Below are 24,291 nucleotides of genomic sequence, written 5' to 3' on the forward strand. Positions count from 1 at the left end.
AACTATATAAGCTGTACGTGTACTGCCAAGCTTCCTTCACATGGCCCCTGATATTTCCATGTCTTTGGTTAGCGATGGCATTTGCAAAATACCTCAGGTGCAAATATTGCATCTGAAATCACAGTGTTTGACAGACATTCTCTGTCTTTAGAGGAAAGAGGTGAAACTGTTGTTGTTCTTTGGTCTTGTTGTTTTTAATTTTATATATTCAGTTAGTGTTGTTCCATTTGAAGCTGAAAACTGGAATTTAAAAACAATGCCATTAACTATGATAGTTGAAATTTTGCTTAGGCATGCACCAAATAACGGCGTCACAGAATATGTAAGAAGTCTATAGGCAATCATGTTCCATTTTTTTGTGGACTGTAACCGTATAACGTTGAACTGTGGCTCTAAACATATAATGAGTATTAAATACCTAAATATTGAAGCAAAGTAGTTTGACCGTTTCTACTAAACTGAATGTTAAATGTTTGAAACCATACTCAAGTGTGTGAAGTGTTACAGTGAAGTGAAACCATTTTGGTTTGAAGTGCAGCAAAGCAAACCATTTTTATAGCAGTTGTAGCTTTCGCTCTTGAATGCAATTTTTTTTCCCAAGAACTTGGGCAATTTACGTAAGCTTAACTTCAGTGACACAATACGAGATGCCCAGAGAAAGCTGCTCCACGCTGCTGGTGAGGATTTGAAGGCAGCTGATATAAAGAAATGAATACTAATGTGAATGGGTGAAAGACACTCCAAAATATATATTTCAGTGTAAGGTTGAAATTTGTAGTAGAAATGTCCTCTATGACACCATGAGTCGTGTGCATGGTCAATGTACTGAAATAGGTAGGTCACTCCAAAAGTAATGCCTCCTATTTATTTCCATGGAAACTACAACAAGGAGCACAATAACGCTATTGGATAGAGCAGATTCTCAGCTATCTGCCCTTAGCTATTCATTTCTGCCAGCGATGAAAAGACCCTGCATGCTGCGCTCATAAGAATGTGCACCATCACAGGTGACCACTGCTGCTGTCACCACAGCTGAAAGGCCCCACCACCGCCTCCCTGCGCTCACACCCGCTGCTCGCTCTCCAGAAACGTTCAGCGAGCATCGATGAATGCCAGTGGGTGCCATTTTTTCCACACGGAGGAATTCAGTTCCTCACCTTTGCTGCATGTGCATTTTTATGTCAGACGCCATTTTATCAGGCTGCCCCTCTGCTGCTATCTGTCTCATGGTGACAAAATGGAACAGAATATTGGTGGGAAGGTTCAGCTTTTCTGAAGTACCACCAACATCCGCCTCTGGCATCCTGGGCCAACATAATAAAATAGGGGGCATTACTTTCAGAGCATGGAAATACCAGTCTCTTGGAGTTGGAGTTGCCCTGGATCCATGGTCTGTAACAGACTGTTGAAAGTACTAAATTAAATAAGAAAGGGAAATAATTTAGACTGTAAGGGAAATCAATGTGAGAGAATTTGCTTTAAACCTTTAGTAACTGTTACATATGTATCATGTTTCTTGTTCTTACAGATTTTCCTTTTGCCTCTGGAGCGTTTCGTTATGGCGGCGTCCAGTGAACAATGACATGCTTTGACATATACAGATGCCAAAAAGCCAAACAAAAACAGTGGCCTTCTTTTCTTTTGACTCCAACACAGTGAAATGGTGCTCTTACAGTTTTGTTATTGACTCTTACTGGAAGAAACGAACTCCTGACTGGACCTTTTTTCCCCAAACCTCTCCCAGTGTTGCTACGGATGCTTGATACAGTGACACCATGTAGTAGGCCCTGAAGTGTTGTCATAACTAAGTTGCAATGGTTTTATATACTTCCCCATTTCCCAACAGCTTTCTGTCAGTTCTGCATTCCTTTTCCTGGGGCCTAATTTTCCCATGTTACTGGTTTGCAGATAGGCTTGTGGCCTCTTTTGTTCCAACCACCTATGAAAAACGTCAAAGAGCAGATGATCCATGCTATTTCCATGCACTCTGCATCATTATCACCACTCCCATCTACCTGGCGCTGCTGGTGGCCTCTCTCCCTTTTGCTCTGATAGGCTTCTTGCTATGGTCCCCACTCCAGTCAGCCAGAAGGCCATATATCTACTCCAGACTACAAGACAAGAGCCATGCCAATGGAGCCGCGCTGCTCAGTGAGTGGAAGGCTGCAGGGAATGGGAAAAGCTTTTGCTTTGGCAGTGCCAACGTTTGCCTGCTGCCAGATTCTCTGGCGAGATTTAATAATGTTTTCAATACACAGGCTAGGGCTAAAGAGATTGGCCGGAGGATCCGAAATGGGGCAAGCAGACCACAGATCAAAATATATATAGATTCTCCTACCAACACCTCCATAAGCGCAGCGAGTTTCAGCAGCTTGGTGTCCCCCCAGGGTGGAGATAGCACTAATCGTACTGTTAATGCTGGCATGAAAAGGACAACATCAATGGAGTACAAAGGAGACAATTCTGGCTCCAACAACAGTGAGGATGGTAGAGATGATAAAGCCGGATCTGGAGAGCAGAACGAAGGAGAGGAAAACACTTGCATTGTCCGCATAAATGGAGAGGATAATGGCCACGTGTCAGACATAGAAACAGACATTGTCAATGGCCAGGCTAATGCTAGCGGCACAGCAGAACACTCGCTGGAAGGTGACACAGAGATCTCAAAAACGCCTAACCACAAACAGAAAGACGGAGATTCTGGCAGTTTAGACAGCTACTCTGCCTCAAGAGAGTCGCTAGTTAAGGTTCGTGTTGGAGATGGGACAGTGGACCAAAGCACTGTTAACAACAAGCTCCTCTATAAAGCTTCAATCATGAAGAAGACTTCAGTGCGGAAAAAGAAGCACACAGATGAGACCTTTGACCATGAGATCTCCGCTTTCTTCCCTGCCAACTTGGACTTTCTGTGTTTGCAGGAAGTGTTTGACAAAAGAGCTGCCGAGAAATTGAAAGAGCAGCTTCATCACTATTTTGAATACATTGTCTATGATGTTGGGGTCTACGGTTGCCATGCCTGCTGTAGCTTTAAGTTTGTGAACAGTGGTCTACTCTTTGCCAGCCGCTATCCTGTTATGGATGCTGCCTATCACTGTTATCCCAATGGAAGAGGAACGGACTCCTTGGCTTCCAAGGGAGCCTTGTTTCTCAAGGTAAGAGCCTTTCTTTTGGAAGCTGTAAATATTGACACCACACACGTGATGAGTTATGTTGTTTTCTCTCAGTCACTTCTGTTTGATGAAAGCAATTTTCAGGTATAGATTACCTGATATAACCAATGTTTAAGTTTTGTGGCCTAGATGAAGTGTTGAAGTGTTGGATGTGCATGGAATAATGAGGGAGGTAAGACTGGAGTATAATTTTAAGTATCAAAATTTGAAGTGGCTTTTGTGGAATTTTAGTTTATTTTTTGTAAAAATCAGTAAAATGCACGTGTTCTAAACTTCATAACACGAGTACAGCCCAGTGAGCATTACAGCTGGATGCTAGGTCATGTGTTACGTGTTCATGAGGGAATCAGAGCAATCAAAAGTCTACATGCAAGTAAGGTAAAAGCTGCAATGAAATGTGTGGCTATTACTCTCATTTGCAAAATAGTGACTAGGGAGGCAAATGAACAGAAAAAATATTTGGGACACCGGGAAGCACACAGGTTTTTTGCTTTATTAAAAAGTTTACTTACATTAACTAATTGTAGTGAGAACAGCAAGCCTGGGGTTATGCTTCTGAAAATCATGAACAGCAGAAATAAATGCCTGCATGCAGTGATGTACTTTTCCAAGGCTAATAGCTGTTCACGCTGAATTCTAAGAAGAATCTGGTACCAGTCTTGTAAACTGGAAAGTGGACCCTTCTATTTTGGAATTAACCACAAACAAAAGTTTTGTGCTGAAGTCCAAATCCGTAGAACCAAAGCTAGACAGATGTGAGCATCTCCTAGGATCATGGATTTCATGTTTGTTGGTTTGTGACAGCTTTTACTTAGTGAAATGCATTACAAAACACCTGTTATTGTCAGTTGCATAAAAAAGCAAGTATTAGCTCTTGCATTCTTTGATAATAGTATGTGACAGAAACAAAACCCTGTTTATATCTGAATTCAGGTTTTCCAAAAATTTGGATCTAAATGATCTATACTTCACTCATTTTCTAACCAGCTGAAGTTTATCCTTTCTTCATGAAGTGCTGTGAGCAAAAAACCACACACACGTGTTGTGCAGTATACCAGGGTCAGAAAGACTGCCCTTCAGTGTATGCGTATATTACGGATTAAGAGATTAAAGACAATCTGCCTTCAACTGCCTGTTGCTGAGTCAATGATTTGTTACCCTGCTAGGCACACAGCACTGTCTCTGTTTCTTTTGCAGAAAATTAAACCTCTTTTAAAAATTCCACTGGGATGATGAACTTAATTATGGATTCAAGTTGTTAAATAATGTTACAGTTAAGCAGGGAATAGGGACCAATTAATATGAAGATTCAAAGATGACTACAAACTCTTAAATATTACAAAATTCTGTCCCAGCTAAAAGACTGTTTTACCTTGGGTCTGTGTCATTCTGAAATACTGCATCTTATACATAAAATATTTTTAATTTTGAGCTAAATCTGTCCTGATATGAAATGACTTTTTCTGAATTGTACACTGGTATGAGTGGTCATTTCCTTCTTTGACCAAAAAAAAAAAAAAAAAAAGTAAGAATGATCTATTTTAACTTTGAAACAAAATTGGTTTGAAGGTTGTTGCTCTTGATGTAGTGCTTAATCAGTAACTGCATGTGTGTGGAGTCCCGAGACAAAAGCTACCATAAGCAAAAAGCCTGGCTTGTTTTTGAAGTCACTGAGAATCAATTCCTTCACTTCAGAATTCTCCAGGTCTTAGAGGGACAGCAGCCAGCTGGCAATGACCGCACAGTGAGGGTGGTGGCGAGGGGCCCTTCTGGCCAGTTCTAACCGGATATATCACTTATATCACTGCTTTTAGATGATGCTTTTACTGGCTGAGGACAACTTGTGCATTACGTTCTATGTATATGCTGTAGTCTAATCCTACATTAGAGTCTGTCTAGGTGTGATTTCGAGGATAGCAATATAGCCTTGCAAAAATACACCAGCATCCTAAGTGCCTCACACTCAGTAGCAGCATGGTGTTAATTGTCTCTGACCCACGCAAGTTCTTTAAGCTTATGATTCTGGTGGAAAGCACAGTGCTCCTATTTCTCGAGTAGGACATGTGTTACTTGAGTACTGTTTCTGTAGTATACTTTAGAAGCTTGTTCAATACTTTAGAAGCTTGTTCTTGCGTAGCTTCCATGTCTGAGTAAAGGACCAGTTGCTTTCCATGCTGCTTAAAAAAGTGTGAAAAGGAAGTGAGGGGAGACTTGAATGTTCTGAAAATACAGATGAAATGACCTTGTTTCCACTCACTGGGAGGATGAAACCTTTATTAAAATCTTTCAGAAGACCAGGGAAGACTCAACATCCAAATTCAGAGGAATATTCAGAGAAGGAAATTGCTGATTATCATTTAGTGAGTACTGTTTATCTCCTTGCTACAGATAGAACTACTGAGATAAATAAAAGAATCAAAACTTTTACTGCAACTGGAATTATTTTGAATGGAAAGGCAAAACCGTTCTGGGAGAATTGTGTCACATTACAGATCCCTGCTGTCAGGGATCTGCGTCTCGTACATTTTTCCTTTTGGAATAGGTCCTGTTTCCAGTGAATAGGACATCTTCCATTGCCCCCATCTTTTCTGCCTTCACCATCTAGATTGTAAAGTTCAGGTAGAGATTTGGAAGGATTTGAAAGATTTGCTTAGTCACACAGAATTGTTTTACCTGAGAGACTTACACAGCTCAAGGGTTATTATTAGTAGCTATAATAATGATTGGCTCTTATGTACTGCTTTCATTCATACATCTCAAAGTGCATGATAAAGAAAGGTCAGTATCTGCTTAACAGAAGGAGAAGCTAGAGCCCAGGAAGGTAAGGTGCTATCTGAAGACCTGTGTAAAGGAATCCTGCTAGTCTTGGTCTGTTCTCTTCCAAAAGATACCTGCCACAAAAGGCACTGTTGCTAGCAGGTTCCTGACAGAGATCACAGGCTGTTTTTTTCATCTGGGTAGGCTGATGTTCTCCAGGTCTGCACAGAGGCAGCAGGATGACATAGCTGTGAGCAGCTATTGTGTAAAGCCCATTTTCTGCATTAGCGGAGGACTAATTTATATGCAGTACTTTGATCTCTTCAAACTCTGGCAGTGTTTCTGTGTCCAGCGTAAGAGGATCTTGCTGGGACATAACAGGGACACAGTCACAGAAAAAAATAGCATATAGGAAAGGGTGAAATGTAACTTGCACCTAAGTGACAATTTTGTGTCTGAAGTGTTGAACCGTTGTTCTTACTTGCTGCTGAAGACTCAGAGGAGAAGCCAGCAAATATATAAATCAGCCAATCCATTTTCATACTTTGACAGTCAGGGCCCTTGGGAGACTCCACCGTGACTCTATGTTCTAGAGTTGCACTTCACATTAATTTAAAATGCCTAAGAAAAGAACCCTTGAGTCTGCTTGGTTGGTCTTAGATCTCCTATTGTCTCTTATGGCTGCTCTGCTACAGACAGAGGAGGGCAGTGTGACTGACACGGATGCTATCCTGGGCTGGGGATTCTAAACGCGCTTGCATGCAACTAAATATAGCGTGCTGCAGTAGGCTCAGTTTTCTGCAGCTGTAGATTTGACACTACATAATTTTAATTCACGGTATTTTTGATGAGTTTAAAGGGAGTTTAAAAATACACATCCCTTGCAGAAATTGGATTATGATACTGCAGTCAAATCAAGTTTAAAAGGTACTAGCGAGAGCACCAGTTTGTAAATTACTAGAAGGTTGCAAAATCTTAACATTCATCTTCAGATGATATCAGTAGTATGCAACAGTATCCTTAGTTCTATTGCTTTCAGGGATGCTGTGCAAGTTTGGGGCACTAGTGTAGTAAAAGCAGAAAATTCACCCATAACCTCACCTGATGAGTTCCTGGATTGGAGAGTCTGTCCAGATTTTTCCAGATGTATCCATCTAATAAAACTTCTCTAGACAATTTTTTCCTCTTCCCTAGCCTTAAATTGTAATGGTTGTAACTCTAAATCTAAACCGTGCAAGACATGTACGTGCATGCTTGGGTTACAGAGGTCAACGAGAGAGATTTTCAAGATGCTTATTAACTGAGAAGAGGTTTTGGAGCGGTTTTCTTCCCACTGAGACTGGGAGATGTGGAAGTATACTGAATAGATGGCTGTTCTGCCTGCTGCTCTTTGGGAGGAGACTGTTCTATTCTTTGGCATCTGTCAAGAGCAACAGTTTTAGCAAAAATAAGAATTCTGACTTAAAGCACAGTATTTGAACATAAAGCAAAAGCAAAACCACAGTCTTATGTGGGTAGTTTGAACAATAGACTGTTGGAATCAAAAAGGAAAAATTGTAAGTCTTGTGGGTTTTGCTCAATTTCTGAAAGAACTTGTGTTTAATTAATATTAATTCCTAAGCTTATTAACAGATTTAGTTTTCAAATTCTCTGAAAATTAATGCTGTTCACAGGAATTACAGTAATTGTGCAGAGAACATGTTGTTATTCTTTGTTTTAAAGGAAACCTAGCAACCTTTGCTTTATGTGCAAACCTAACCTTGCTCTCAAAAGAGGTGATATGGTTTTAGCAGACAGTGAAAGGAGCTGACTGCAAAACTGCTTCCAAGCTGAATTTACTTACTCACTACTCTCCGAGCATCTGCTATTTATGATAAAAGGAGGGTTCCCTGAATTACCCTCTTTGATTCTTTTGTATTTTACTGATGCATGTAAATTCTGCTTGGGTCACTTAAGCTTTCTTTACGTTCTCATAACAACTTCCTTGTGCTGTGGCTGAGAACGAAGGGCTAACTTACGCTATGCAGTTGTGCAGCCACAAAACCTTAAAGATTGCACAGAAAAGCACGATGGCTGCTGAGGCCAATCAGAGATCATCTAGAGATTTCAGATGTTCCTCTCCTTGATCAGATGTCCCTTATTCAGGTTATCCCAGATGTTAAAAGAAATGTCTAGTGCTGTTCATGAATTTGTTTAGATAACTGTAAAGCCACCCTATTTAACTTAGGAGGGTAACCTAAACATTTTCCACATGTTCAGTTTTTGCTTTAAAATGTTAATGTAAGAATTGGACAGAGGCCAATAAACTTGCTGAGAGGTTTTCTTTTTTTGAAGTAAAAAAAGGTAACTACCCATGATACTTTACCATGTTTACTTCACCTTGATGTAATTTAAGCTATTAATCATGACCTTTTTCTCCTTCATTAGTAGGGACACGCTAAAACTTTTGTGGAGGATGAAATGCAGGTTGGAGAGAGTGAGCTGTGGGCTTTATCCTTTTCAGAAGGGGAAGAGCCCTTCATTCATGGCACCAATTTACAGCCAAACACTTTCCCTCAAAAATAAATGTAATGAAGCTTTGCCAAATAGCTAATTCTCTCAGCTGGTATAGCAGCAATTGTTGTCACATAACAGCTACAGAAAAACAGAATGAAATAATCAAGTGCTGCTGTGGCTAGAAAGAACTGCAAAACACCAAACAGAATTTTGTGCTCTTCTCTAACACGTAAAACCTTTTTAAAAATAAGTAATATGCTTAATATATTAGTAATTTAACTAATATATCTTCTTTAGCAGTCGCTACGTATCCCTGAAGGCAAAAAGCAAAGTTGTCAACGTGCTAATAGAGGATGCATGGTTTTGCAATGGGTTTATGCTAACCAAAAATAACTACAATGAAGAGGGCAAGGTGCAGGAATAAAGTACATCTTTCTTGGGAGCTACCTCTAATCTCAATCATCTCTGTGGGACAGGAATGTTTGAATTGTGTGAGTAGCTACAAGTTTTCCTTGGCATCATCTCTGAACAGGAGGAGGAATTAGGGCAATTTGACTTGCTATTCCAGCTTGGCACTGACTTTCCTGTTAGCCTTGGAAAACAGCTAAAAAAGCCCATGAGGAATTGATACCATCTCAGAGACTACAGAAAAGTTGAAAGAGGGAAACAGTATTATCCATTTCTTTCTTTTTTTCTTCCTTAACGCTATTGTTTGCTCACTATACTTACACCTTACCATGATATTCCCCTAGCAGCTGAAATGGGGAGGTACAGCCGAGTGCTGCAGCCTGGTGTCTGAGAGCAAGCATCAAATCAGGCCTGAACCAGGAGCGTGCAGAGACACTGCTCTTGTGTGCATGCAGTTGCTCTATCTGCAATAATTCATTAAACTTCTGCTCACATATTTTTAATGCCACTAATATTGGCGGCATATGGCAAGATGAGTATTTCTGTGAGAGTATGTCACTATCACATCTACTGTAAAGCCTGTTTGTGTACCCTGAGCCTACTCTCTCTCTGTGGTGTTTTGATGAACTAACTTCAGGCCCCTGCACAGATGACGTTCCTCGTGCGTTTGTTTCAAAGGAGAGTCTTTTCTTCCATGGAACACGCAGGTGTACTTTTTAGCCTGACTAGTTTTTCTTCATAATATGAACATCATTAGCCTGGTTCATGGCACGACCATAAGTTTGTTTGCCATAGAGCTATATGCTTTGGAGACATGCCTCCTTCAAAAGAGAAGCGCAGGAATCAGTACTACAATTCACATTAATTCTAGTGACAAAATTGACAACTTGTCAAATACTGTGATAAAATGAATGGTTTGATTCATCTACAGACCAAGATGTAATTGAACCGTACTGGTGAAAGCTACAGCTGTTCTGTGTAACAGCCCATCTCCCTGAATAGCTCTTAATGTTACCTTTGGGTTTTTTGGCTGCGTGCTGATTGTGGGGTGATGAGCTCTGGAGCTCCTTCTCCAGTATGCCAAAATTTTAGTTCTTTTCTTTACACACCTGGGTTTCCTTCTCATGAAGGAAAAGGCAATGGTATATCCTTTAAACGTGTGTATGTAAACCCTTCATATTAGAGTGTACACAAAGAAGTTGAGAAATTGCCTACTTAAGATTGTCTTAGAATGGCTACCTACCTCCAGGTGCTGTGAAGCTTCTACACAACATCCCAAAAGGTAATGTTTCCCTCTTAACAAAACCTTCCTTTTTTTCTACAAGTTACTGGACTGTGTTTGAGAATCTGGTTTGAATCTTTAATGGAGTGTGATTTTTCCTGAATGGCACAGCCTCCATTTTTAAGCATAAAAGAATGTTTACGTCCAGGTATTTGATGATTTACTAACATAGCAATGGCAGATTTGAAGCTATTTGTTAAGCTGGTACTGAAATGCCCCTAGTGTTTAGGTAGCATTTCCCTGTTCCTTTGTGTACATATCTGTTGAGACTCAGACAGAACAGAACTGTTTTGCACTACTGGGACAGATGTGTATAAATGTAAACTGCTCAAGACAATATACTTGTCATGTTTACAGCTTTGTATACTACTTATACTGGAGAACAGTAAACATAAAATGTGCAGGATTTTCCAGTTAGCTCAGTAAATTCCCATGATAGCAAGTAATGTGATTGAATTCAAAGTTATTTCCTTCACTCTAGCTGCAAAATTTCAACTGTTGCTACTTGAGAAATTTGTCAACAAGAATCCTTCCAGTGCAGCCTTGCTGACTTGATTTCCTTCACGAGCACTATTTATTACCTGTTACCCATCCACTCGGAGGACACAGTAGTACTTTGTCTTGGATGAGCTTTCAATACACAGCGTTAGGAATTTACACAATTTTGCACTGTACGTAACAGCCTCAGCATGGTAAGTCCAATGTATTCTACTAATGCTCTGTGGCATAAAGTGAGAAGGATTCTTTCAATGAAAAGTATTTGATGTCAGTCTCCTGTGACTGAAAAGAAAAATTTAGAGCTGTCAGTTTTGCACTTACTTATTTAATTCACAGGCAGAGCACTAATGTAAATATGTAGCAGTGGAAACTGGCATTTTGATTTCCAGGCACAAATACCACCATAGTAGACTTAGTAGGTTTTTTTAAGGGGAAAAAGCCTCTTTATCATCTGCAGAGAGCTTCTTCCCCCACCAGCAGCTAACAGAATGTAGATGTTCAGTGCTGTAGCAGAGATCAGAATGCACTTCTAGCCTGTACCCTTCCAAAAGCTGGACTAGTTTGATTACTTAACCTTTGCAAAGGTAGTAAGAATTAGAATATAGTTTGCATATTTCAGTGTAATAATATTGAAAAAGAGTTTTGTCAACTCAGAAATTATATAAGAGACACTTCTAAGTCTCAAGATAACTGAGAGTTTAACAGCATACCACCTATGACTTTTTCCTCTTGTAATGACTGCCCTATTTTAAAAAATTGGGAACTCAGATTTAGATATTACTTTACTACAAATTTCTGTATAAGTAGAAAAGTGGTCGACAATACATCTAAGACTTTAGAATGCAATATCTGAATACTTCCCTATGAAAAAAGTAAATCAATGAATCTGTTACTGAGCTACTAATGTAGACCAACTGAAGCCAGCTTATGTTTAGGTTTATGAGGAATGAACTACTCTGGCTTATTTACTTACATATATTTTCTATGTAAATATGGATTTAGAAGTTCCTTCTGTGCTAAGAAGCAAGAAGTATGTTTTACTTGTGACGTGCTGACCTGGTTTGGTGGAAGGGGAACCCTTCTGCCAAGATCCACGTTGCAGGCTGAAATGAACAGTGGGTGTTCTCTTCCTGCAGGACTGCCACGAAGCTGGTCAGGCCGAGTCACCACAACATAATATAGCCTTGAAAATGGATTAGTCTAAATGTAGCTACAGCATTTGGCCACACAAAGGAATGTTTCTGCACAAAATTACAGGGCTTGTCATATTTGGGAGGTCAAGTAGTTTTCCTCATCGTCCTTTTTCATCTGTGAAATACCAAACTAGACTGAATAATCAGATTTTTATTACTACTTTATTTCAAACCATATTTTATGTATTAATGTTTTTCCTGTAGCTGGGAATTGACTGAGAGGCTGCAAGGATATTTATTTTCTCTCTTAGTAGTTGTCATATTTATATTTTCCTCCATTATAATTATACTCAAAACGACTCTGCTTGGCTGTTTACATCAATGCTGCCATTTAAAATAAAACCCACAAGTCAAAAAAGTTGGAGGAAATGGGAAATCTGGGAGATGAGCTGCTTTGGATGTACTTCCATTCTGGCACTTTCCAAAGAAATTCTAATTATGTTAATGAATTATGCTAATGTCTTCATGTCTTCTGCTCTTGCTTTTTTGTTCTGGTTTGGTTTTTAAATTAGAACAGTGTTAATGAAAGCACCTCTCCCTTCTCCCTCAGAGGTGCATGCCACTCTGACCAAGTGCAGAGCCAAGGGGCGCTGTCCCTCTGGTGGCAGCCCTGGATTGCATGTGTTGTGCCCACCCCGCAGCAGGTAGCTGCACGCTCTGTTCCTCCTAGGCCGTTTCTTGTCATCCTGGGAGAGCTATGGATCCCAAGTCCATTTCAGTTTAGATATGCACACGCAGGGACACTGCCTGCATAAGTATTTCTTACTTATTTCTGATTAATGGGTGTGTGATGCTACGTATAAATTGGTTTATGAGCAGGAGGTCTTGTGAAGCACTCCGTAAAGGCTGCACAGGAAATTCTAAAGCCTATCTGAGTTGACTTATTTTTCTCAAATGACTACAACTTTTATCTGCATGTTCAGCTTTTAGACTTAAATCTTTTATGCTTTTCTGGAAAATGATTCCATCTGCATTAGGCACTAAGAGGATTGTAAGAAGCACATTCTTGTTCCAAGACAGAACTTTACATGCAGTTGTTATGTTAGGTAACAATGGAAGGTATGTCACATGCACGGTTCCTTGCTGCAGAAGGAGTCATTGCAAATTTGTAAACTGGTAGACTTCACAATAGTTTTTGCTGCTGATGTCAAAATCTGATTCTGAGTTACTAAGTTTGGAGAAAGTATTCATAGACCTACCTGCCCTGGAGAGCAGAGGACTTAAACTAATGGTTTCCCAGTTTTCTCTTGAAACCACTTGCGTTGCATAAGAAACTGGAATGATACTCCTAATTCACCTGTGACACTGTGACAGATTCAGACCAAGGCAGTCTGTGGGAGGAAGAGGTCTGCACAGCCATGCTCCTGCAGCAGTCAGTAACAGCCATCCAGCACATCTCTGTATTCTTTGAGACCGTGCTACATCCTTCTGAGTTTAAGAGAATCCTCTGGCTTAGAGGTAAATCCAACACCGCTGTGTACATCTTCCTCATCTTCCTCCGCCTTCAGCCTCCACGAAGGAAGTTAACTCTATGCAAACAGCACTAAGAACACCATCAATATTGATTTGGAATCTGTCTAAACGAGGACAGAACAGACTGAGGACAGAAAAATGTGAGATGTTTATTGCATGCTTTTCTAGCTGGACCAAAAACTGAAAGTTAACAAGGCATTGCTGAGTATAAATGACTTCTAAATTCACTTGCTTCAAAGCCAGCTTTCCAGTTATAAAATTGATCAGATGGTTCTTGGTTTTCTTGTTTTTTCAGCTGTCCAAGTAAACTGACAAAGCTGTGACTGTGTGTGATGGTAGCTCACTGGTTTTTTGTTTGTTTGTTTGTTTGTTTGAAGCAGTCTTGATGAGGAAGGAGTGTGTGTGTTAGCTGCAAAATAGGACCCAGTAATGCCAAGTGAGATGGTCAGGTGTTTCCTGAGGGGAGTGCGTGTTCCCAAAGGGAGCTAGATGGAAAAAATGGTGAAAAAGGCCGGTGGAATGTACAAACACTGTGCCTCTGGAGCTGGTATTGGAGTTTTAAGCACTCCTCCATTAATGACCTTTTTATTTCTTCTTTTCCTTCCAGGTGCAAGTGGGAAGTACACCTCAGGACCAAAGAATTGTGGGATACATTTCCTGCACTCACTTGCAAGCTATTGCAGGTACTGTCCTAATTTGCTTCTCACAATTTCTCACTTTTCTACGCTACAGCTGCCGTTGTGCAAAAGCTGCCAGCATTGCTCATCCAGTGTTTCCCATGAAGAGCAGCGTGCACTGAGAACAGTGGTGAGATAGTGAAGAAAGAAAAGTAGACAAATATTTCACAAATTCTTTGCATTTTTAGTCTTGGAGTAATTAAGTATTACAAGAGATGCGCTGTAAAAATTCCCTTGAGAACTCTTCTTCCCTTTGCTCTCTCTTAACCAAATACCATTATTTCAGCAAATACATTACTATCATCATTAGTTGCATTTAAAAACCCATGTGGTGGCTACCAGCACGTTATAAAGTTTTACAAGCAGTTATTCCCATCAGAAATCAGGGGTTGAAAAAAGCCTAAATTCCCTGGTTTTACCTGCCAATTTCATACATAAGCAGCTGGCAAGTTAATACTATTGCAGAAAAATTTTCTTAGTTGTGTTTTAAGAACAGTCCCACTGTTCTATTTGTTACAGCATGAACCAGCATATTGTGTCTCCTTTGTTTTGTGAAACAGTATTTTCTATGATCCTTAAAGATACGATACAGTAACTCTTAAGTAGAGTTTGGAAGGATTTGTTAAGAATCTTCACTGAATTAACAAAAAAGAATGAGATGTTCTTTAATAGCAGGTGTCTGTCTGTGAGATATGTGGACTCCACTGCCCATTATAAACAGACTGGAAGTTCATGTAGGTTGTCAGGTTGTGGCTGGGCTTGTTCCTCCATAACCACTGCAAAAACTTCTATGACCCTTCTGATGATAGTACCTCAACACCTGGCTCTCCTTCTAGTGTCAGTAGGCAGAACTACATGGACTGGCTTCGTCTGCCTTTTACAAACCAACTCCAGAAAGAAAGGGGAGGAAGAGTTAGTAACTTCTGGTCATTCTGTTTCATTTCTAGTGTTCTTATGCATACGTTTTGAAGTGAAGTTTCTCCATTTCAGCTGTTGGCCTGAACACTCGTTAATTAAAATTGACAAATTCTGGAAATGTCTATGGAAAATATTCCATGTCTCTCTCCTATCTTCAGCATCAAAACTATCAGTTCTAGACTTTACAATATGTGTAGTAATGAAGTAACAGTCAAATCTAAAAGTCTTTGCTTTGTGCAAAGGGAGGGATGCATATCCTTAGTTTTACTTGATGTGACTGTGACTCTTGGGCTCCTGAGCAAGTGCTGCAGAGCACCAGGCAGCCCTCCTGGACTAGCTGAAGACAGAATGTATGCTGCAGGTTGAGACAAGACAGAAATGCGATGTAAACAGCAGAACTTTGAATCTATGCTCTACAGCACGTCTAGGTTAACCCAGTCAGACAGCTACCATTCCTCCTACACTGCTTCAATTGCAGAGACAGACTTGGGAACAAAACTGCCAATCCCTAAAGTGCATTAGAGAGACCACAGAGTTTTAAAGAATCATCATAAATTTTTCAAACACATTTTAACAGTGTGACATTGTTTAGTTTCCTATGTCTAACTCTGGAATTATGGTAATCTACTGTGAGATTGCTGTTGTAGAGCTGAGGATTGTTGCTAGTATAGTTTAGGTTATAAACCTCTGGTGTTAGTCCAGTTCCTTTTTGCATGTATTCTTAGCTATAGGCACATTATGACATCCCTAAAATACTAAGAGGAATGGGAGGGGAAAAAAAAAAAAAAAAGAAGATTGGGAAGTTAACATTCTTTTCCACAAAGTCACTCCAAAGCTTCTCCAAGGGTTAAAATGTAGCTTTCCATTTTCCTGTTTATGTTCTTGCTTTGTATTTTTATGCTTATCTGGTTCAAGCAACATTCAGATAGAACAGGCAAGGATCTAAGAGTCTAAATGTCCTTTGATAAATCATATAAGTTTATGTAATGAAACAGAAAACTAAAGTTCATAACAGTTCAGCAGAGCTATACTTTGACTTGTATCATCTGTCTCAAAACATTTCACACGTTTAAAAAAATGTCAAAAGAAAACCAAGTTCAAGTGTGGAAAGATGTGTTGTTATCTGTAACAAGAAGCACTGTTTAAAAGGTTAACCATTTATATCATCTTGTCACACGACTGAGTGCAATTTGGCTTCTCCTCTAGGATACATAAACTTGCGCTTGACAGTTCTGGTACTGACATGAGAAAAAAATGAAGGGATCCAAATGTTTATGGTCAATGAAGAACTAATGCTTTTTTTGAAGAGATGTGCTAGCTAAACGCTGTTTGAAGCAATTACAATTTGTTCAGAGCTGACTTTCACCTTTTTCACTAAGATGTTAGAATTAGATGTAGATTAATCTAACCTCTCAGTTCTGTACCTATTCCTGAATGCTGTTATGAAGGAGCTTTTCCATTTCCACTCTGGAAATAGCTGCATTTCAGTGACAAATGAGGGGGTCCTTTAATGAGACTAGAATGCTATTTTTTCCAGGGAGCTGTTAAGTTTACATGGTTCTTTTATATTTTTCAGTTAGTGTTGAATGTTCTGTGAAGATTTTGCTGCCTAGAATCTACCTGCTTCCCAAGTCTCTTTGAGTCATGCCTTTTAGACACCCTACCAAGAGACCAAACAGAGGAAGCCTCAACCTATTCCAGCCCAGGTCCAGATAGTATGTGCTGGATGCTCTCTCATAACGTCAGGTGTGCTGCTTGTTTGCAGTTATTGTGCATCTAGTCATCAGCGTGCGCTGGGAACTCAGACTTCTCCAGAACTGTCTTTACCAATCCATATGCAGCTTAAGCAGAACTTAGCTTGGGACTGAGAGAGATCCCTCGGTGTCTGAAATCATGGCTGTGTGATCAGGAATGTCTCTGGTCTTAAACATCCCTAGGAGGTGATTCTATATAGATTTCTGAAGTAGCAAAGCTGTGTCAGTCTGCCCTTGCCTTTCCTCTCACTTAAACTAACACAGCTGTTGTAGGAGGTGTTGCATTTGACTGGGGACCTTACCTAGCAACAATGTAACTCAGCAGAACAAAAGGGTTTTTTTGTTTCTGTTGCTGTTTTGGTGTGGTGGGTTTTTGTTGTTGTTTTTGCTTCCCCCCAGCTCCTGCTGGCTTGGATACATTACACAGGTCTGCTTAATTCGTCACACAGTCAGGGATGGCACAGCCTGTCTCACGGCTAAACTGGGTGGGTCCTTTGGTTGTGACTTGGAACTGACACTCCCTTTGACTAAGCTTCACATCTTACGTTTCCTTTTTTTGCTCGTGTTCCCCAGCACCGATCACTGCTAAGAACTCTGTTTTTAAAAACTTGCACTGCATCTTTCCATTTCCAGTCCCTGGCTAGGCCTATCAGCTGCTTTGTTAATTCTCCCTAGTGCTCCTTCTCCTGATAGCTTTCTGAGGAGGACAAAGCAGTCCTCCTTTGGTACCTACCTGCAGTTCAAACTAAAGCCACAATTTCAAGTAATCGTTTCAGAAGTGAATGAAAAAGGCAGCTATGATTATCCTATAACGAACAAAGGTGAAGTATTTGTTTATGCTGGCTGTGGTTTCCCACAATACCCTTTCATCCTTCCATGAAATCTGAAGCTGAAGGGAACTTGCAAAGAACTTGGAAATGCTGACTGCAGGAACCAGTCACAACACGATTACTTGCATTTTTCCAGCCCAGTTACTGAAGAAAAGGGTGTAGAGCAATTAGCACAAATCTGTATTCTCTGGTTAATCACTGGTGGCACTCAATCAGATCAGTGATTCTATCTGAACATTTAATTAGAGGGGAAGGCTGGAAGAAGGAAAGTGGAATGTTATAGTTGGGAGATGTTTCCTAGCTCCCTTCTGTTAATATTAACCAATGCTGTTTCACTGCAGCAGCAGACAGGCCCTGGAGTGGTTTTTTCAACGATTGTTCTGGACTCAGGTTTGGCTTCTCCTCTACTTAGGTGTCTGATCAGTTCAGTTACCTTCATCTCCAACGCCGTGGATCATTGCAAGCTGTTCAGACTAAGTCTCACTAGTAAGTTTTGCATCCAGACACGTTCAGTACCTGCTGTGTAGCTACGGGAAGGTGGATAACATTAGTTTCATACTCATCTCAGATCACAGTTGCATTTAGGGGATTTTTTTGTTTGTAACGGAGCTGTAGCTCACTTCATTGCACACACTTCACTTTGTGTGCTGAAGTGCAGTTGCTTCCATGACCTCTAGTGGGGAGAACCAGAGATGTCAGAGAGGGGAGAACTGGAGATAAGCAGCCTGTCACAGGTTCTGAACTTTTTCTAAAAGGAAGTGACGGTTGTCTGTTTGTAGAGCTGCAATGCTTTCTTCTGTGGTTTTCTGGTGTACAGTGCTGCTACGAGGCTCACGATTCTTAACAAGGGAGATGTATGTCACTATGTAGTTAACACTTTTTTAGTAATGACGGTGCGTGCTGCCTGTTTTCTTTCACAGTGTCCTCCTAAAATGTTTTTGCATGTCTTTTATGTTTTTCTCAATAGTTTCCTGTTTTGGAGAATTTTACCTCTGTGCATCTATTAAGTGGGTTTTATGTTTATTAAGTGAGTTTGCTGTGTTCTGTTTCAGGTTGTTGTTGTAGTTTGATGCCCTTATTGGTAATGGCTGTATTATCTGATCGCTCATCCGAAGTGAAAACACGCCAGATAGATACTTCCAGAAAATGCAAGCAGCATCCTGACAGTTCAGGAATGAATAAGTCTCTTAGACAGCTAAGCAATATACAATCAGGACTTTGTGCAGAGCAAGATAAGTTACTGTAGTCTTGTCAACAGGCACCATGCTAAAAGTTGCAAGGCAAGCCAGGAGTAGTACTGGCTTAAGGAGATAAGGTAGGATAGAAAGATGCAGGTGATGCAAAAGGAGGGTCCATGACTGTGAGTACGCTTCACTGTTAGTGAGATGGCTCTGGAAGGATCTTTAATCAAAGTGTATAAACAGCTGGTGTGAGGGTGTAAGGAAGATAAAGGCAGGCTCTCCTTGGTCATACCCCATAAGAGAACAAGAGGCAATAAGCACAAACTCAAATGCAAGAAAGAGCATTTAAACAAAGCAAAACTCTTTCATAGTGAAGGTGACTGAGCACTGGAGCGAGCTGCCTAGAGGCTGTGGAGTCTCCATCCATGGAGACGCTCCAAGCCCAACTGGACAGTCCTGAGCAGCCTGCTCCAGGTGACCATGCTTGAGCAGAGGGGATGGACTAGATGATTACCTAAAGCCCCTAGCAACTTCTTCCTTCCCCTGAATCTTTAGTTGGGCAGAATGCATACGTCAGTCACGCACACTGTTTGCTGTTAGTCACTATCACCTGCTGTGGGCCGTATTTATTCCATGTGACCTACTTCTTGTGCTTTTGACTAAACACATCTTAACTGTGGGGTTTTCTTGTGGTGTGTAGTATACCAGTATGTATGATCAGCAAATATGTGAGGTACATTTCTGCACTGTATGTGCACTCTGGTAGCAAGAGGGTTTTCCAAGAATACAGTGGACTGGATTTGTGTCAAGCAGTGTGATTAGGGTATTATCTGAACGTTATGTACAAGTACTAGAAACTGTAGCTTAGGGAATAGTTCCAAAAAGCGCTTGTACGGGCTTGTGTATTACAGCCCAACTGTTGTAATTCGTTGGGAATAACTGAAGATTAGAAGGAAAAAAATCAGATTATTTGTTGTTTGAATTAAGTCTGAAGAGATGAGTCACTGTCAGAACCTACTTGAAGGTCTCTTTTCCTGGTCATGTTCTTACCTATATTTCATCTATTTATTTAGGATTGTATCAAACCACACTTGGTGGAAAGTTTCTGATTCCGACTGCATTTAACTGTTACTTTAAAACAACCTGCCCCCAATGTTCTGAAAATTCAACCACTCCCAAGTTAATTGTGCTAGGAGAATGAAGGCCTGATGCCTGACATCTACGTTTTAATGCAGTTACAGAGTGTTGCAGAGTTCACATTTTAAAAGCCTATAAAGTGCGCGTGGCAGCCTCAGGTGAGATGACTGATTAACAAGCTGTGAGGATGCAGACTTAAATGCTCACAATCTCCACTGTGAGTCACCACTGAAAGCAGCTTTGGACATACATCACTGATGTTTCTAATAGTGACTTACAACATTTTAATAGCCATCACAGGCTAGCAAAGTAGGTTAAAAGAAAATTTTAATAAGAACAAGTGACTTTGGGCTCACTGTTTTTGCTTCTGATTGTGGAATTTGAAAACAAATCTTCTCTTTTGAAGAGAAGTAATGTCCGGAATTGACATATTGTTTCAAATCTGAAACAAGCAAAGCTATAACTTCATTAAAGGTACAGTGAAAACAAAAGAAAAGGAAAGGAAGGACAATATAGTAAAGAATCATTTCTAGAATGCATCTCTTCCCACTTCTTTCCCCATATGAAGCTTTTACTGATTCTCTTACAATGACTGCAGTGATGAATTCTTTCTTAGACTTTGTCACCTAATGTGCCTGAAATTAAGCGTAGTTAGTTGCTATAATTAAAAGAGCTGGTTTGTGTCAGTTTCACAAACAAAGAGCATTTGGCAACCAATCATCCATGTCACTTATAAATACAGGGCACAGCTTCAGCAGTCGTAGTCATAAGATAACTTCCCTGCAACCAGTGAAAAGAATCTGGCTGTTCATTGCTGAAGTACTGCCTACCTAAGCCTGTATTGTATAGATACCTTTAAAAATATAGAAAAATACTTTCAGCTTCATAATTCTTACTTGAACATAAACAGACCCCTTCCTTGGATGGATTACTGCAGTATGAGTAAATTGAATGTTGACGGTATGTGCTAGTAACATGTGAAAATGAAATTTTTCATGTTTAAAATTTAGAAAGCAAAGAAAGATCAAGTGGTTTACTGCAGAACATGCTGGCCAGTCTTGGCTAAAGGGTGATATTTACTCTGAATTCCCGATCATTAACGTAGTGCATCATATCATCTTCCACTTGTGGCTAGGAACATGATTATTTGGTCAGTTTTCTGCACCTGTTTCTTCAGAAGTGCCTAGTATGATTTCAGAAGATATTTACATCATCAAAACATGTGGTTCCTAATGAACTTAAGCTTTACGTAATGAATGTGCTATTACCCATGTCGTTTTTTAATCTCACACCATTTTTCCCCAAGATGTCTAGCAACAGCATAGCAAATAATATGACTATATTATTTATGACAAAAATTAGTCCACGTTTAAACAACTACAGAAGTTGTTCACTCTCTAGTACTAATTTCAGAATTTTGATGCTTTTACTAAAGCATGGGCAAAGACTTTTAATGACTTCTATCTGCTTGTACTGTATCAGCTATCGCACAGAAAAAGCCGGTTGAAACCATGTAACTAAAGACACTTCCCTATGTATATACAAGTCCACACGTGCAGTGTTTTATAACCAGAAAGCTGGATTTTCATCTGTTCCTGTTCCATGTAAGAATTTTTAATATAGCTAATTATATAGGTGAAAATCCTCCTATCGTAGTCAAGGCCCTGCAAAGCTAACTTACCACTTACATCTTTCGTAAATCTGACCTCAGTGGCTTAAACTGGCCTGGTCTAGGCTTAGTAATGCATGCACTAAGTTTGGTGGGGATCTCTTCTTATTTTAAAGAGAAGGTGCTCCTTTAATTTCGTTGTCTACATCTGCCCTGTTGAAGGGATTATGTTTGATGGGTAAAAGGAGAGAATATGAGATTGAAATAGCTGTACGTTATTTTTGTCTTCCTAGATTGCTTTAATCTCAGTACCCTCTAAGTAAAGCAGGTGGGATTCTGACCCAGCTCTGCTCTGTCCACTGGGCCAGAGCAGTGGCCCAAGAGATTTCGCTGGATGCACCACAGGCATGCAATGTTCCGAATGTCACGCTAAAAGAAAGATCCTATTTCTTGACATTTTTCTTCTTTGCTACAGGAGACACTACCGTTCGATGTGAGCAACTGGATATGCTTCAAGATTGGCTGTCTGAATTCAGAAAATCTACCTCCTCCTCCAGCACAGCCAATCCAGAGGAGCTGGTGGCTTTTGATGTAATCTGTGGAGATCTCAACTTCGATAACTGCTCCTCTGGTAAGATAAGCTTTGCCTTCTGCTCTGTGTGCCTAAACCAACATACAATAGCAGAGTTCTTGATCTGTTCATTTTGTGGGTTATAGCAGCGTACTTAGTAGTGACTCACTTGTGCATGGAAAGGCCTAATTGCTACAGAAACTTCTTAAGGTAAGTACTAGTCTTGTCATGAGCCAAGAACAGCAGCTCACACAAATTCTGCCTAGTTATTTAACACGATAGTTTTTAAGGCACAAAGGGCAGTAATTTGTGACTTGTTGCAATAGCAATTGCAAGGGAGAAGAATCCAGTTATTTAGTTTTACCTGTGTGACGTAGATGTGCTAAAACACATCATATAATTTTAGTTATTAATAAAAGGTGTGTGCTATGGGATTTTTGCGAAAGAAAAATAAATTCTTGCAATTAATAGTCCTTTGATAGTGCACATACACAGATGCAAGAGATTAACGCCCCAGAGAGAACTCAGCATCATTAAATCAATCTTGGACAAAATTAACTGATGCTATGTAACTTCCATTGTTTTTATTCAGAGTTGAAAAACAATAATTTTAAATTTTTTCTTCTGTATTTCGATGCTGGGGGCACTAGCAAAAAGAACACCACAGAACCATAATTAATGGGTGGTGAACTTACAGAGAGGGCAGCCTTTTCAAGCATAAAGTATACTCTGCTAACAGTTACAATGCCAACACAGAGCACAGAGCTGTGTTCCTGTATCATCTCTGCTTCCCGCTTAGTACAGTTCATGCATCCAGCATGAGTTCCTTGCTTACTTTATGCAGTGGCAATGAACTACTGGTTTGGAGCTGGCATGTGGATCAGCAGAGCCCAGCAGCCAACCTCCTGCAAAGCTGATGGCTGCAAGGCCTACTGCGTGAGTGGGCCAGAGCAGAAGTTCTGAGATAAGGGCATACATAAGCCAGGTACAGTGAGGGGGGAGTTCAGTCATAGGCATTTCATCTGTGCACTGTGTTACCAAGGAGAGGTGCCGAGTACAGGTAAGCTCAAGCTGCAGCTTTCAACTGGGAATTCAGCAATTAGAAACATAAAATTGTTTGAGTAGGAAGGGACCCCTAAAGGCCCTCTGGTCCGGCTCCCTGCAGTGAGCAGGGACATCTACAGCTCAATCACATGCTCAGAGCCCCATCCAGCCTGACCTCAGGTGTTTCCAGCAATGGGGTATCAACAGCACATCTGAGCAACCTGTTCAGACTACTGAGTTTGTGGATTAGCAGGTGCATATGTAAACATCATCACATGTGAATTCTGTAGTCTTCATAAAAAGCCTTGGTAATTGGCACAGAGAGGAACAACTACACCAATAATTCAAAACAAAACAAAACAAGCGTCTGGTCACAAAAATAGCTACCATTCTCTTATCTCATAGCTTGTATCAGACACTTGTAATGGAAGATTTTAGCAAAGTCAGATAAACATTTAATTGAGTAGAAAAGACCACCAACCCAAAACAGCCTTACTGTTCATTTCTAGCTCACTGGTACAAAAAGTAACTTAATCACAACTGTGTGATCTGAAATAAACTCAGAATGGCCAGACTTGGCATGACTTATCAGAGAATCCGTTATGCACAGTGGAGATGAACAGTAAGCAGTAATAGCTACAGAATGCTGCAGTGAAACAAAGTTTTTTAGGACAATACAAGGATAGCAGGAGTAGTGAATTTTTAAGGAGGAAAGGAAGAAATGCAGTCAGTAACGGGTCTTCAGCTAGCCACGCTGCTGTAAGAGCAGGCTAACAAGGCAACTAGAGCAGTGAAGGGAGACAGAAGCTGGGGGACACAAATGGGCACAGCTACTTCCATTTGACAGTTCCAGCTGCAGTATTCTTGGATGGATGGAATGGCCTGAAGGCAAATACATCCTTCAAGGAAATAAACTATCCTCTGCATGCCAAAGGGGATCCTGCCCAGTCAGGCTGTAGTAGTCTGCTTAAGGGGTCATACAGCATGAAGAGAAAGATATGAGTGAAGCTGTGAGGCAACATGTATGGTTAGCATCCCCTACCTGAGAAGTTTTGGTACTCTAACCACTATCTTGAAAAAAAAGTACAAAGCAAAATTAATGCCTTTGTGATCTGTCTTTTTAAAGCAAAAGAAAACACAACTATTTGCTTTTGCAAATATAGTCGTAAATGTTGCAACTAATGATAAAGATGATTAAAATGTAGCTTATAAAAATGTGCTTTTGTTATCTCTGTAACTTATTTATACTCCGTTCTCCTTTAAAATTCACTCGGCCTGGGAACTGAGATTAAG

At 40.2% G+C, this 24,291-nt stretch overlaps 1 protein-coding gene and 1 long non-coding RNA gene across 11 annotated transcripts in view; one reads left to right on the top strand and one right to left on the bottom strand.

Moving 5' to 3' along the window:
• SMPD3 (sphingomyelin phosphodiesterase 3) overlaps positions 1-24,291 on the top strand; it is a 112,416-nt gene that overhangs the window by 72,902 nt on the left and 15,223 nt on the right. For all 10 annotated transcript variants that reach the window (XM_021408980.1, XM_021408977.1, XM_021408983.1 and 7 more), the window contains exons 2-4: positions 1,529-3,152; positions 13,885-13,960; positions 21,859-22,014. In XM_021408980.1, coding sequence (XP_021264655.1) covers positions 1,815-3,152; positions 13,885-13,960; positions 21,859-22,014 — 1,570 coding nt within the window. In that variant the 5' untranslated portion in view covers positions 1,529-1,814. The remainder of the gene's footprint in view (positions 1-1,528; positions 3,153-13,884; positions 13,961-21,858; positions 22,015-24,291) is intronic.
• The window catches only part of LOC110404573, a 74,169-nt gene that overhangs the window by 43,328 nt on the left and 6,550 nt on the right, over positions 1-24,291 (bottom strand). The gene's annotated exons all lie outside the window — the stretch shown is intronic.

This window comes from Numida meleagris, chromosome 10 (assembly GCF_002078875.1).
Source record: "Numida meleagris isolate 19003 breed g44 Domestic line chromosome 10, NumMel1.0, whole genome shotgun sequence".
NCBI classification, from domain to species: domain Eukaryota; kingdom Metazoa; phylum Chordata; class Aves; order Galliformes; family Numididae; genus Numida; species Numida meleagris.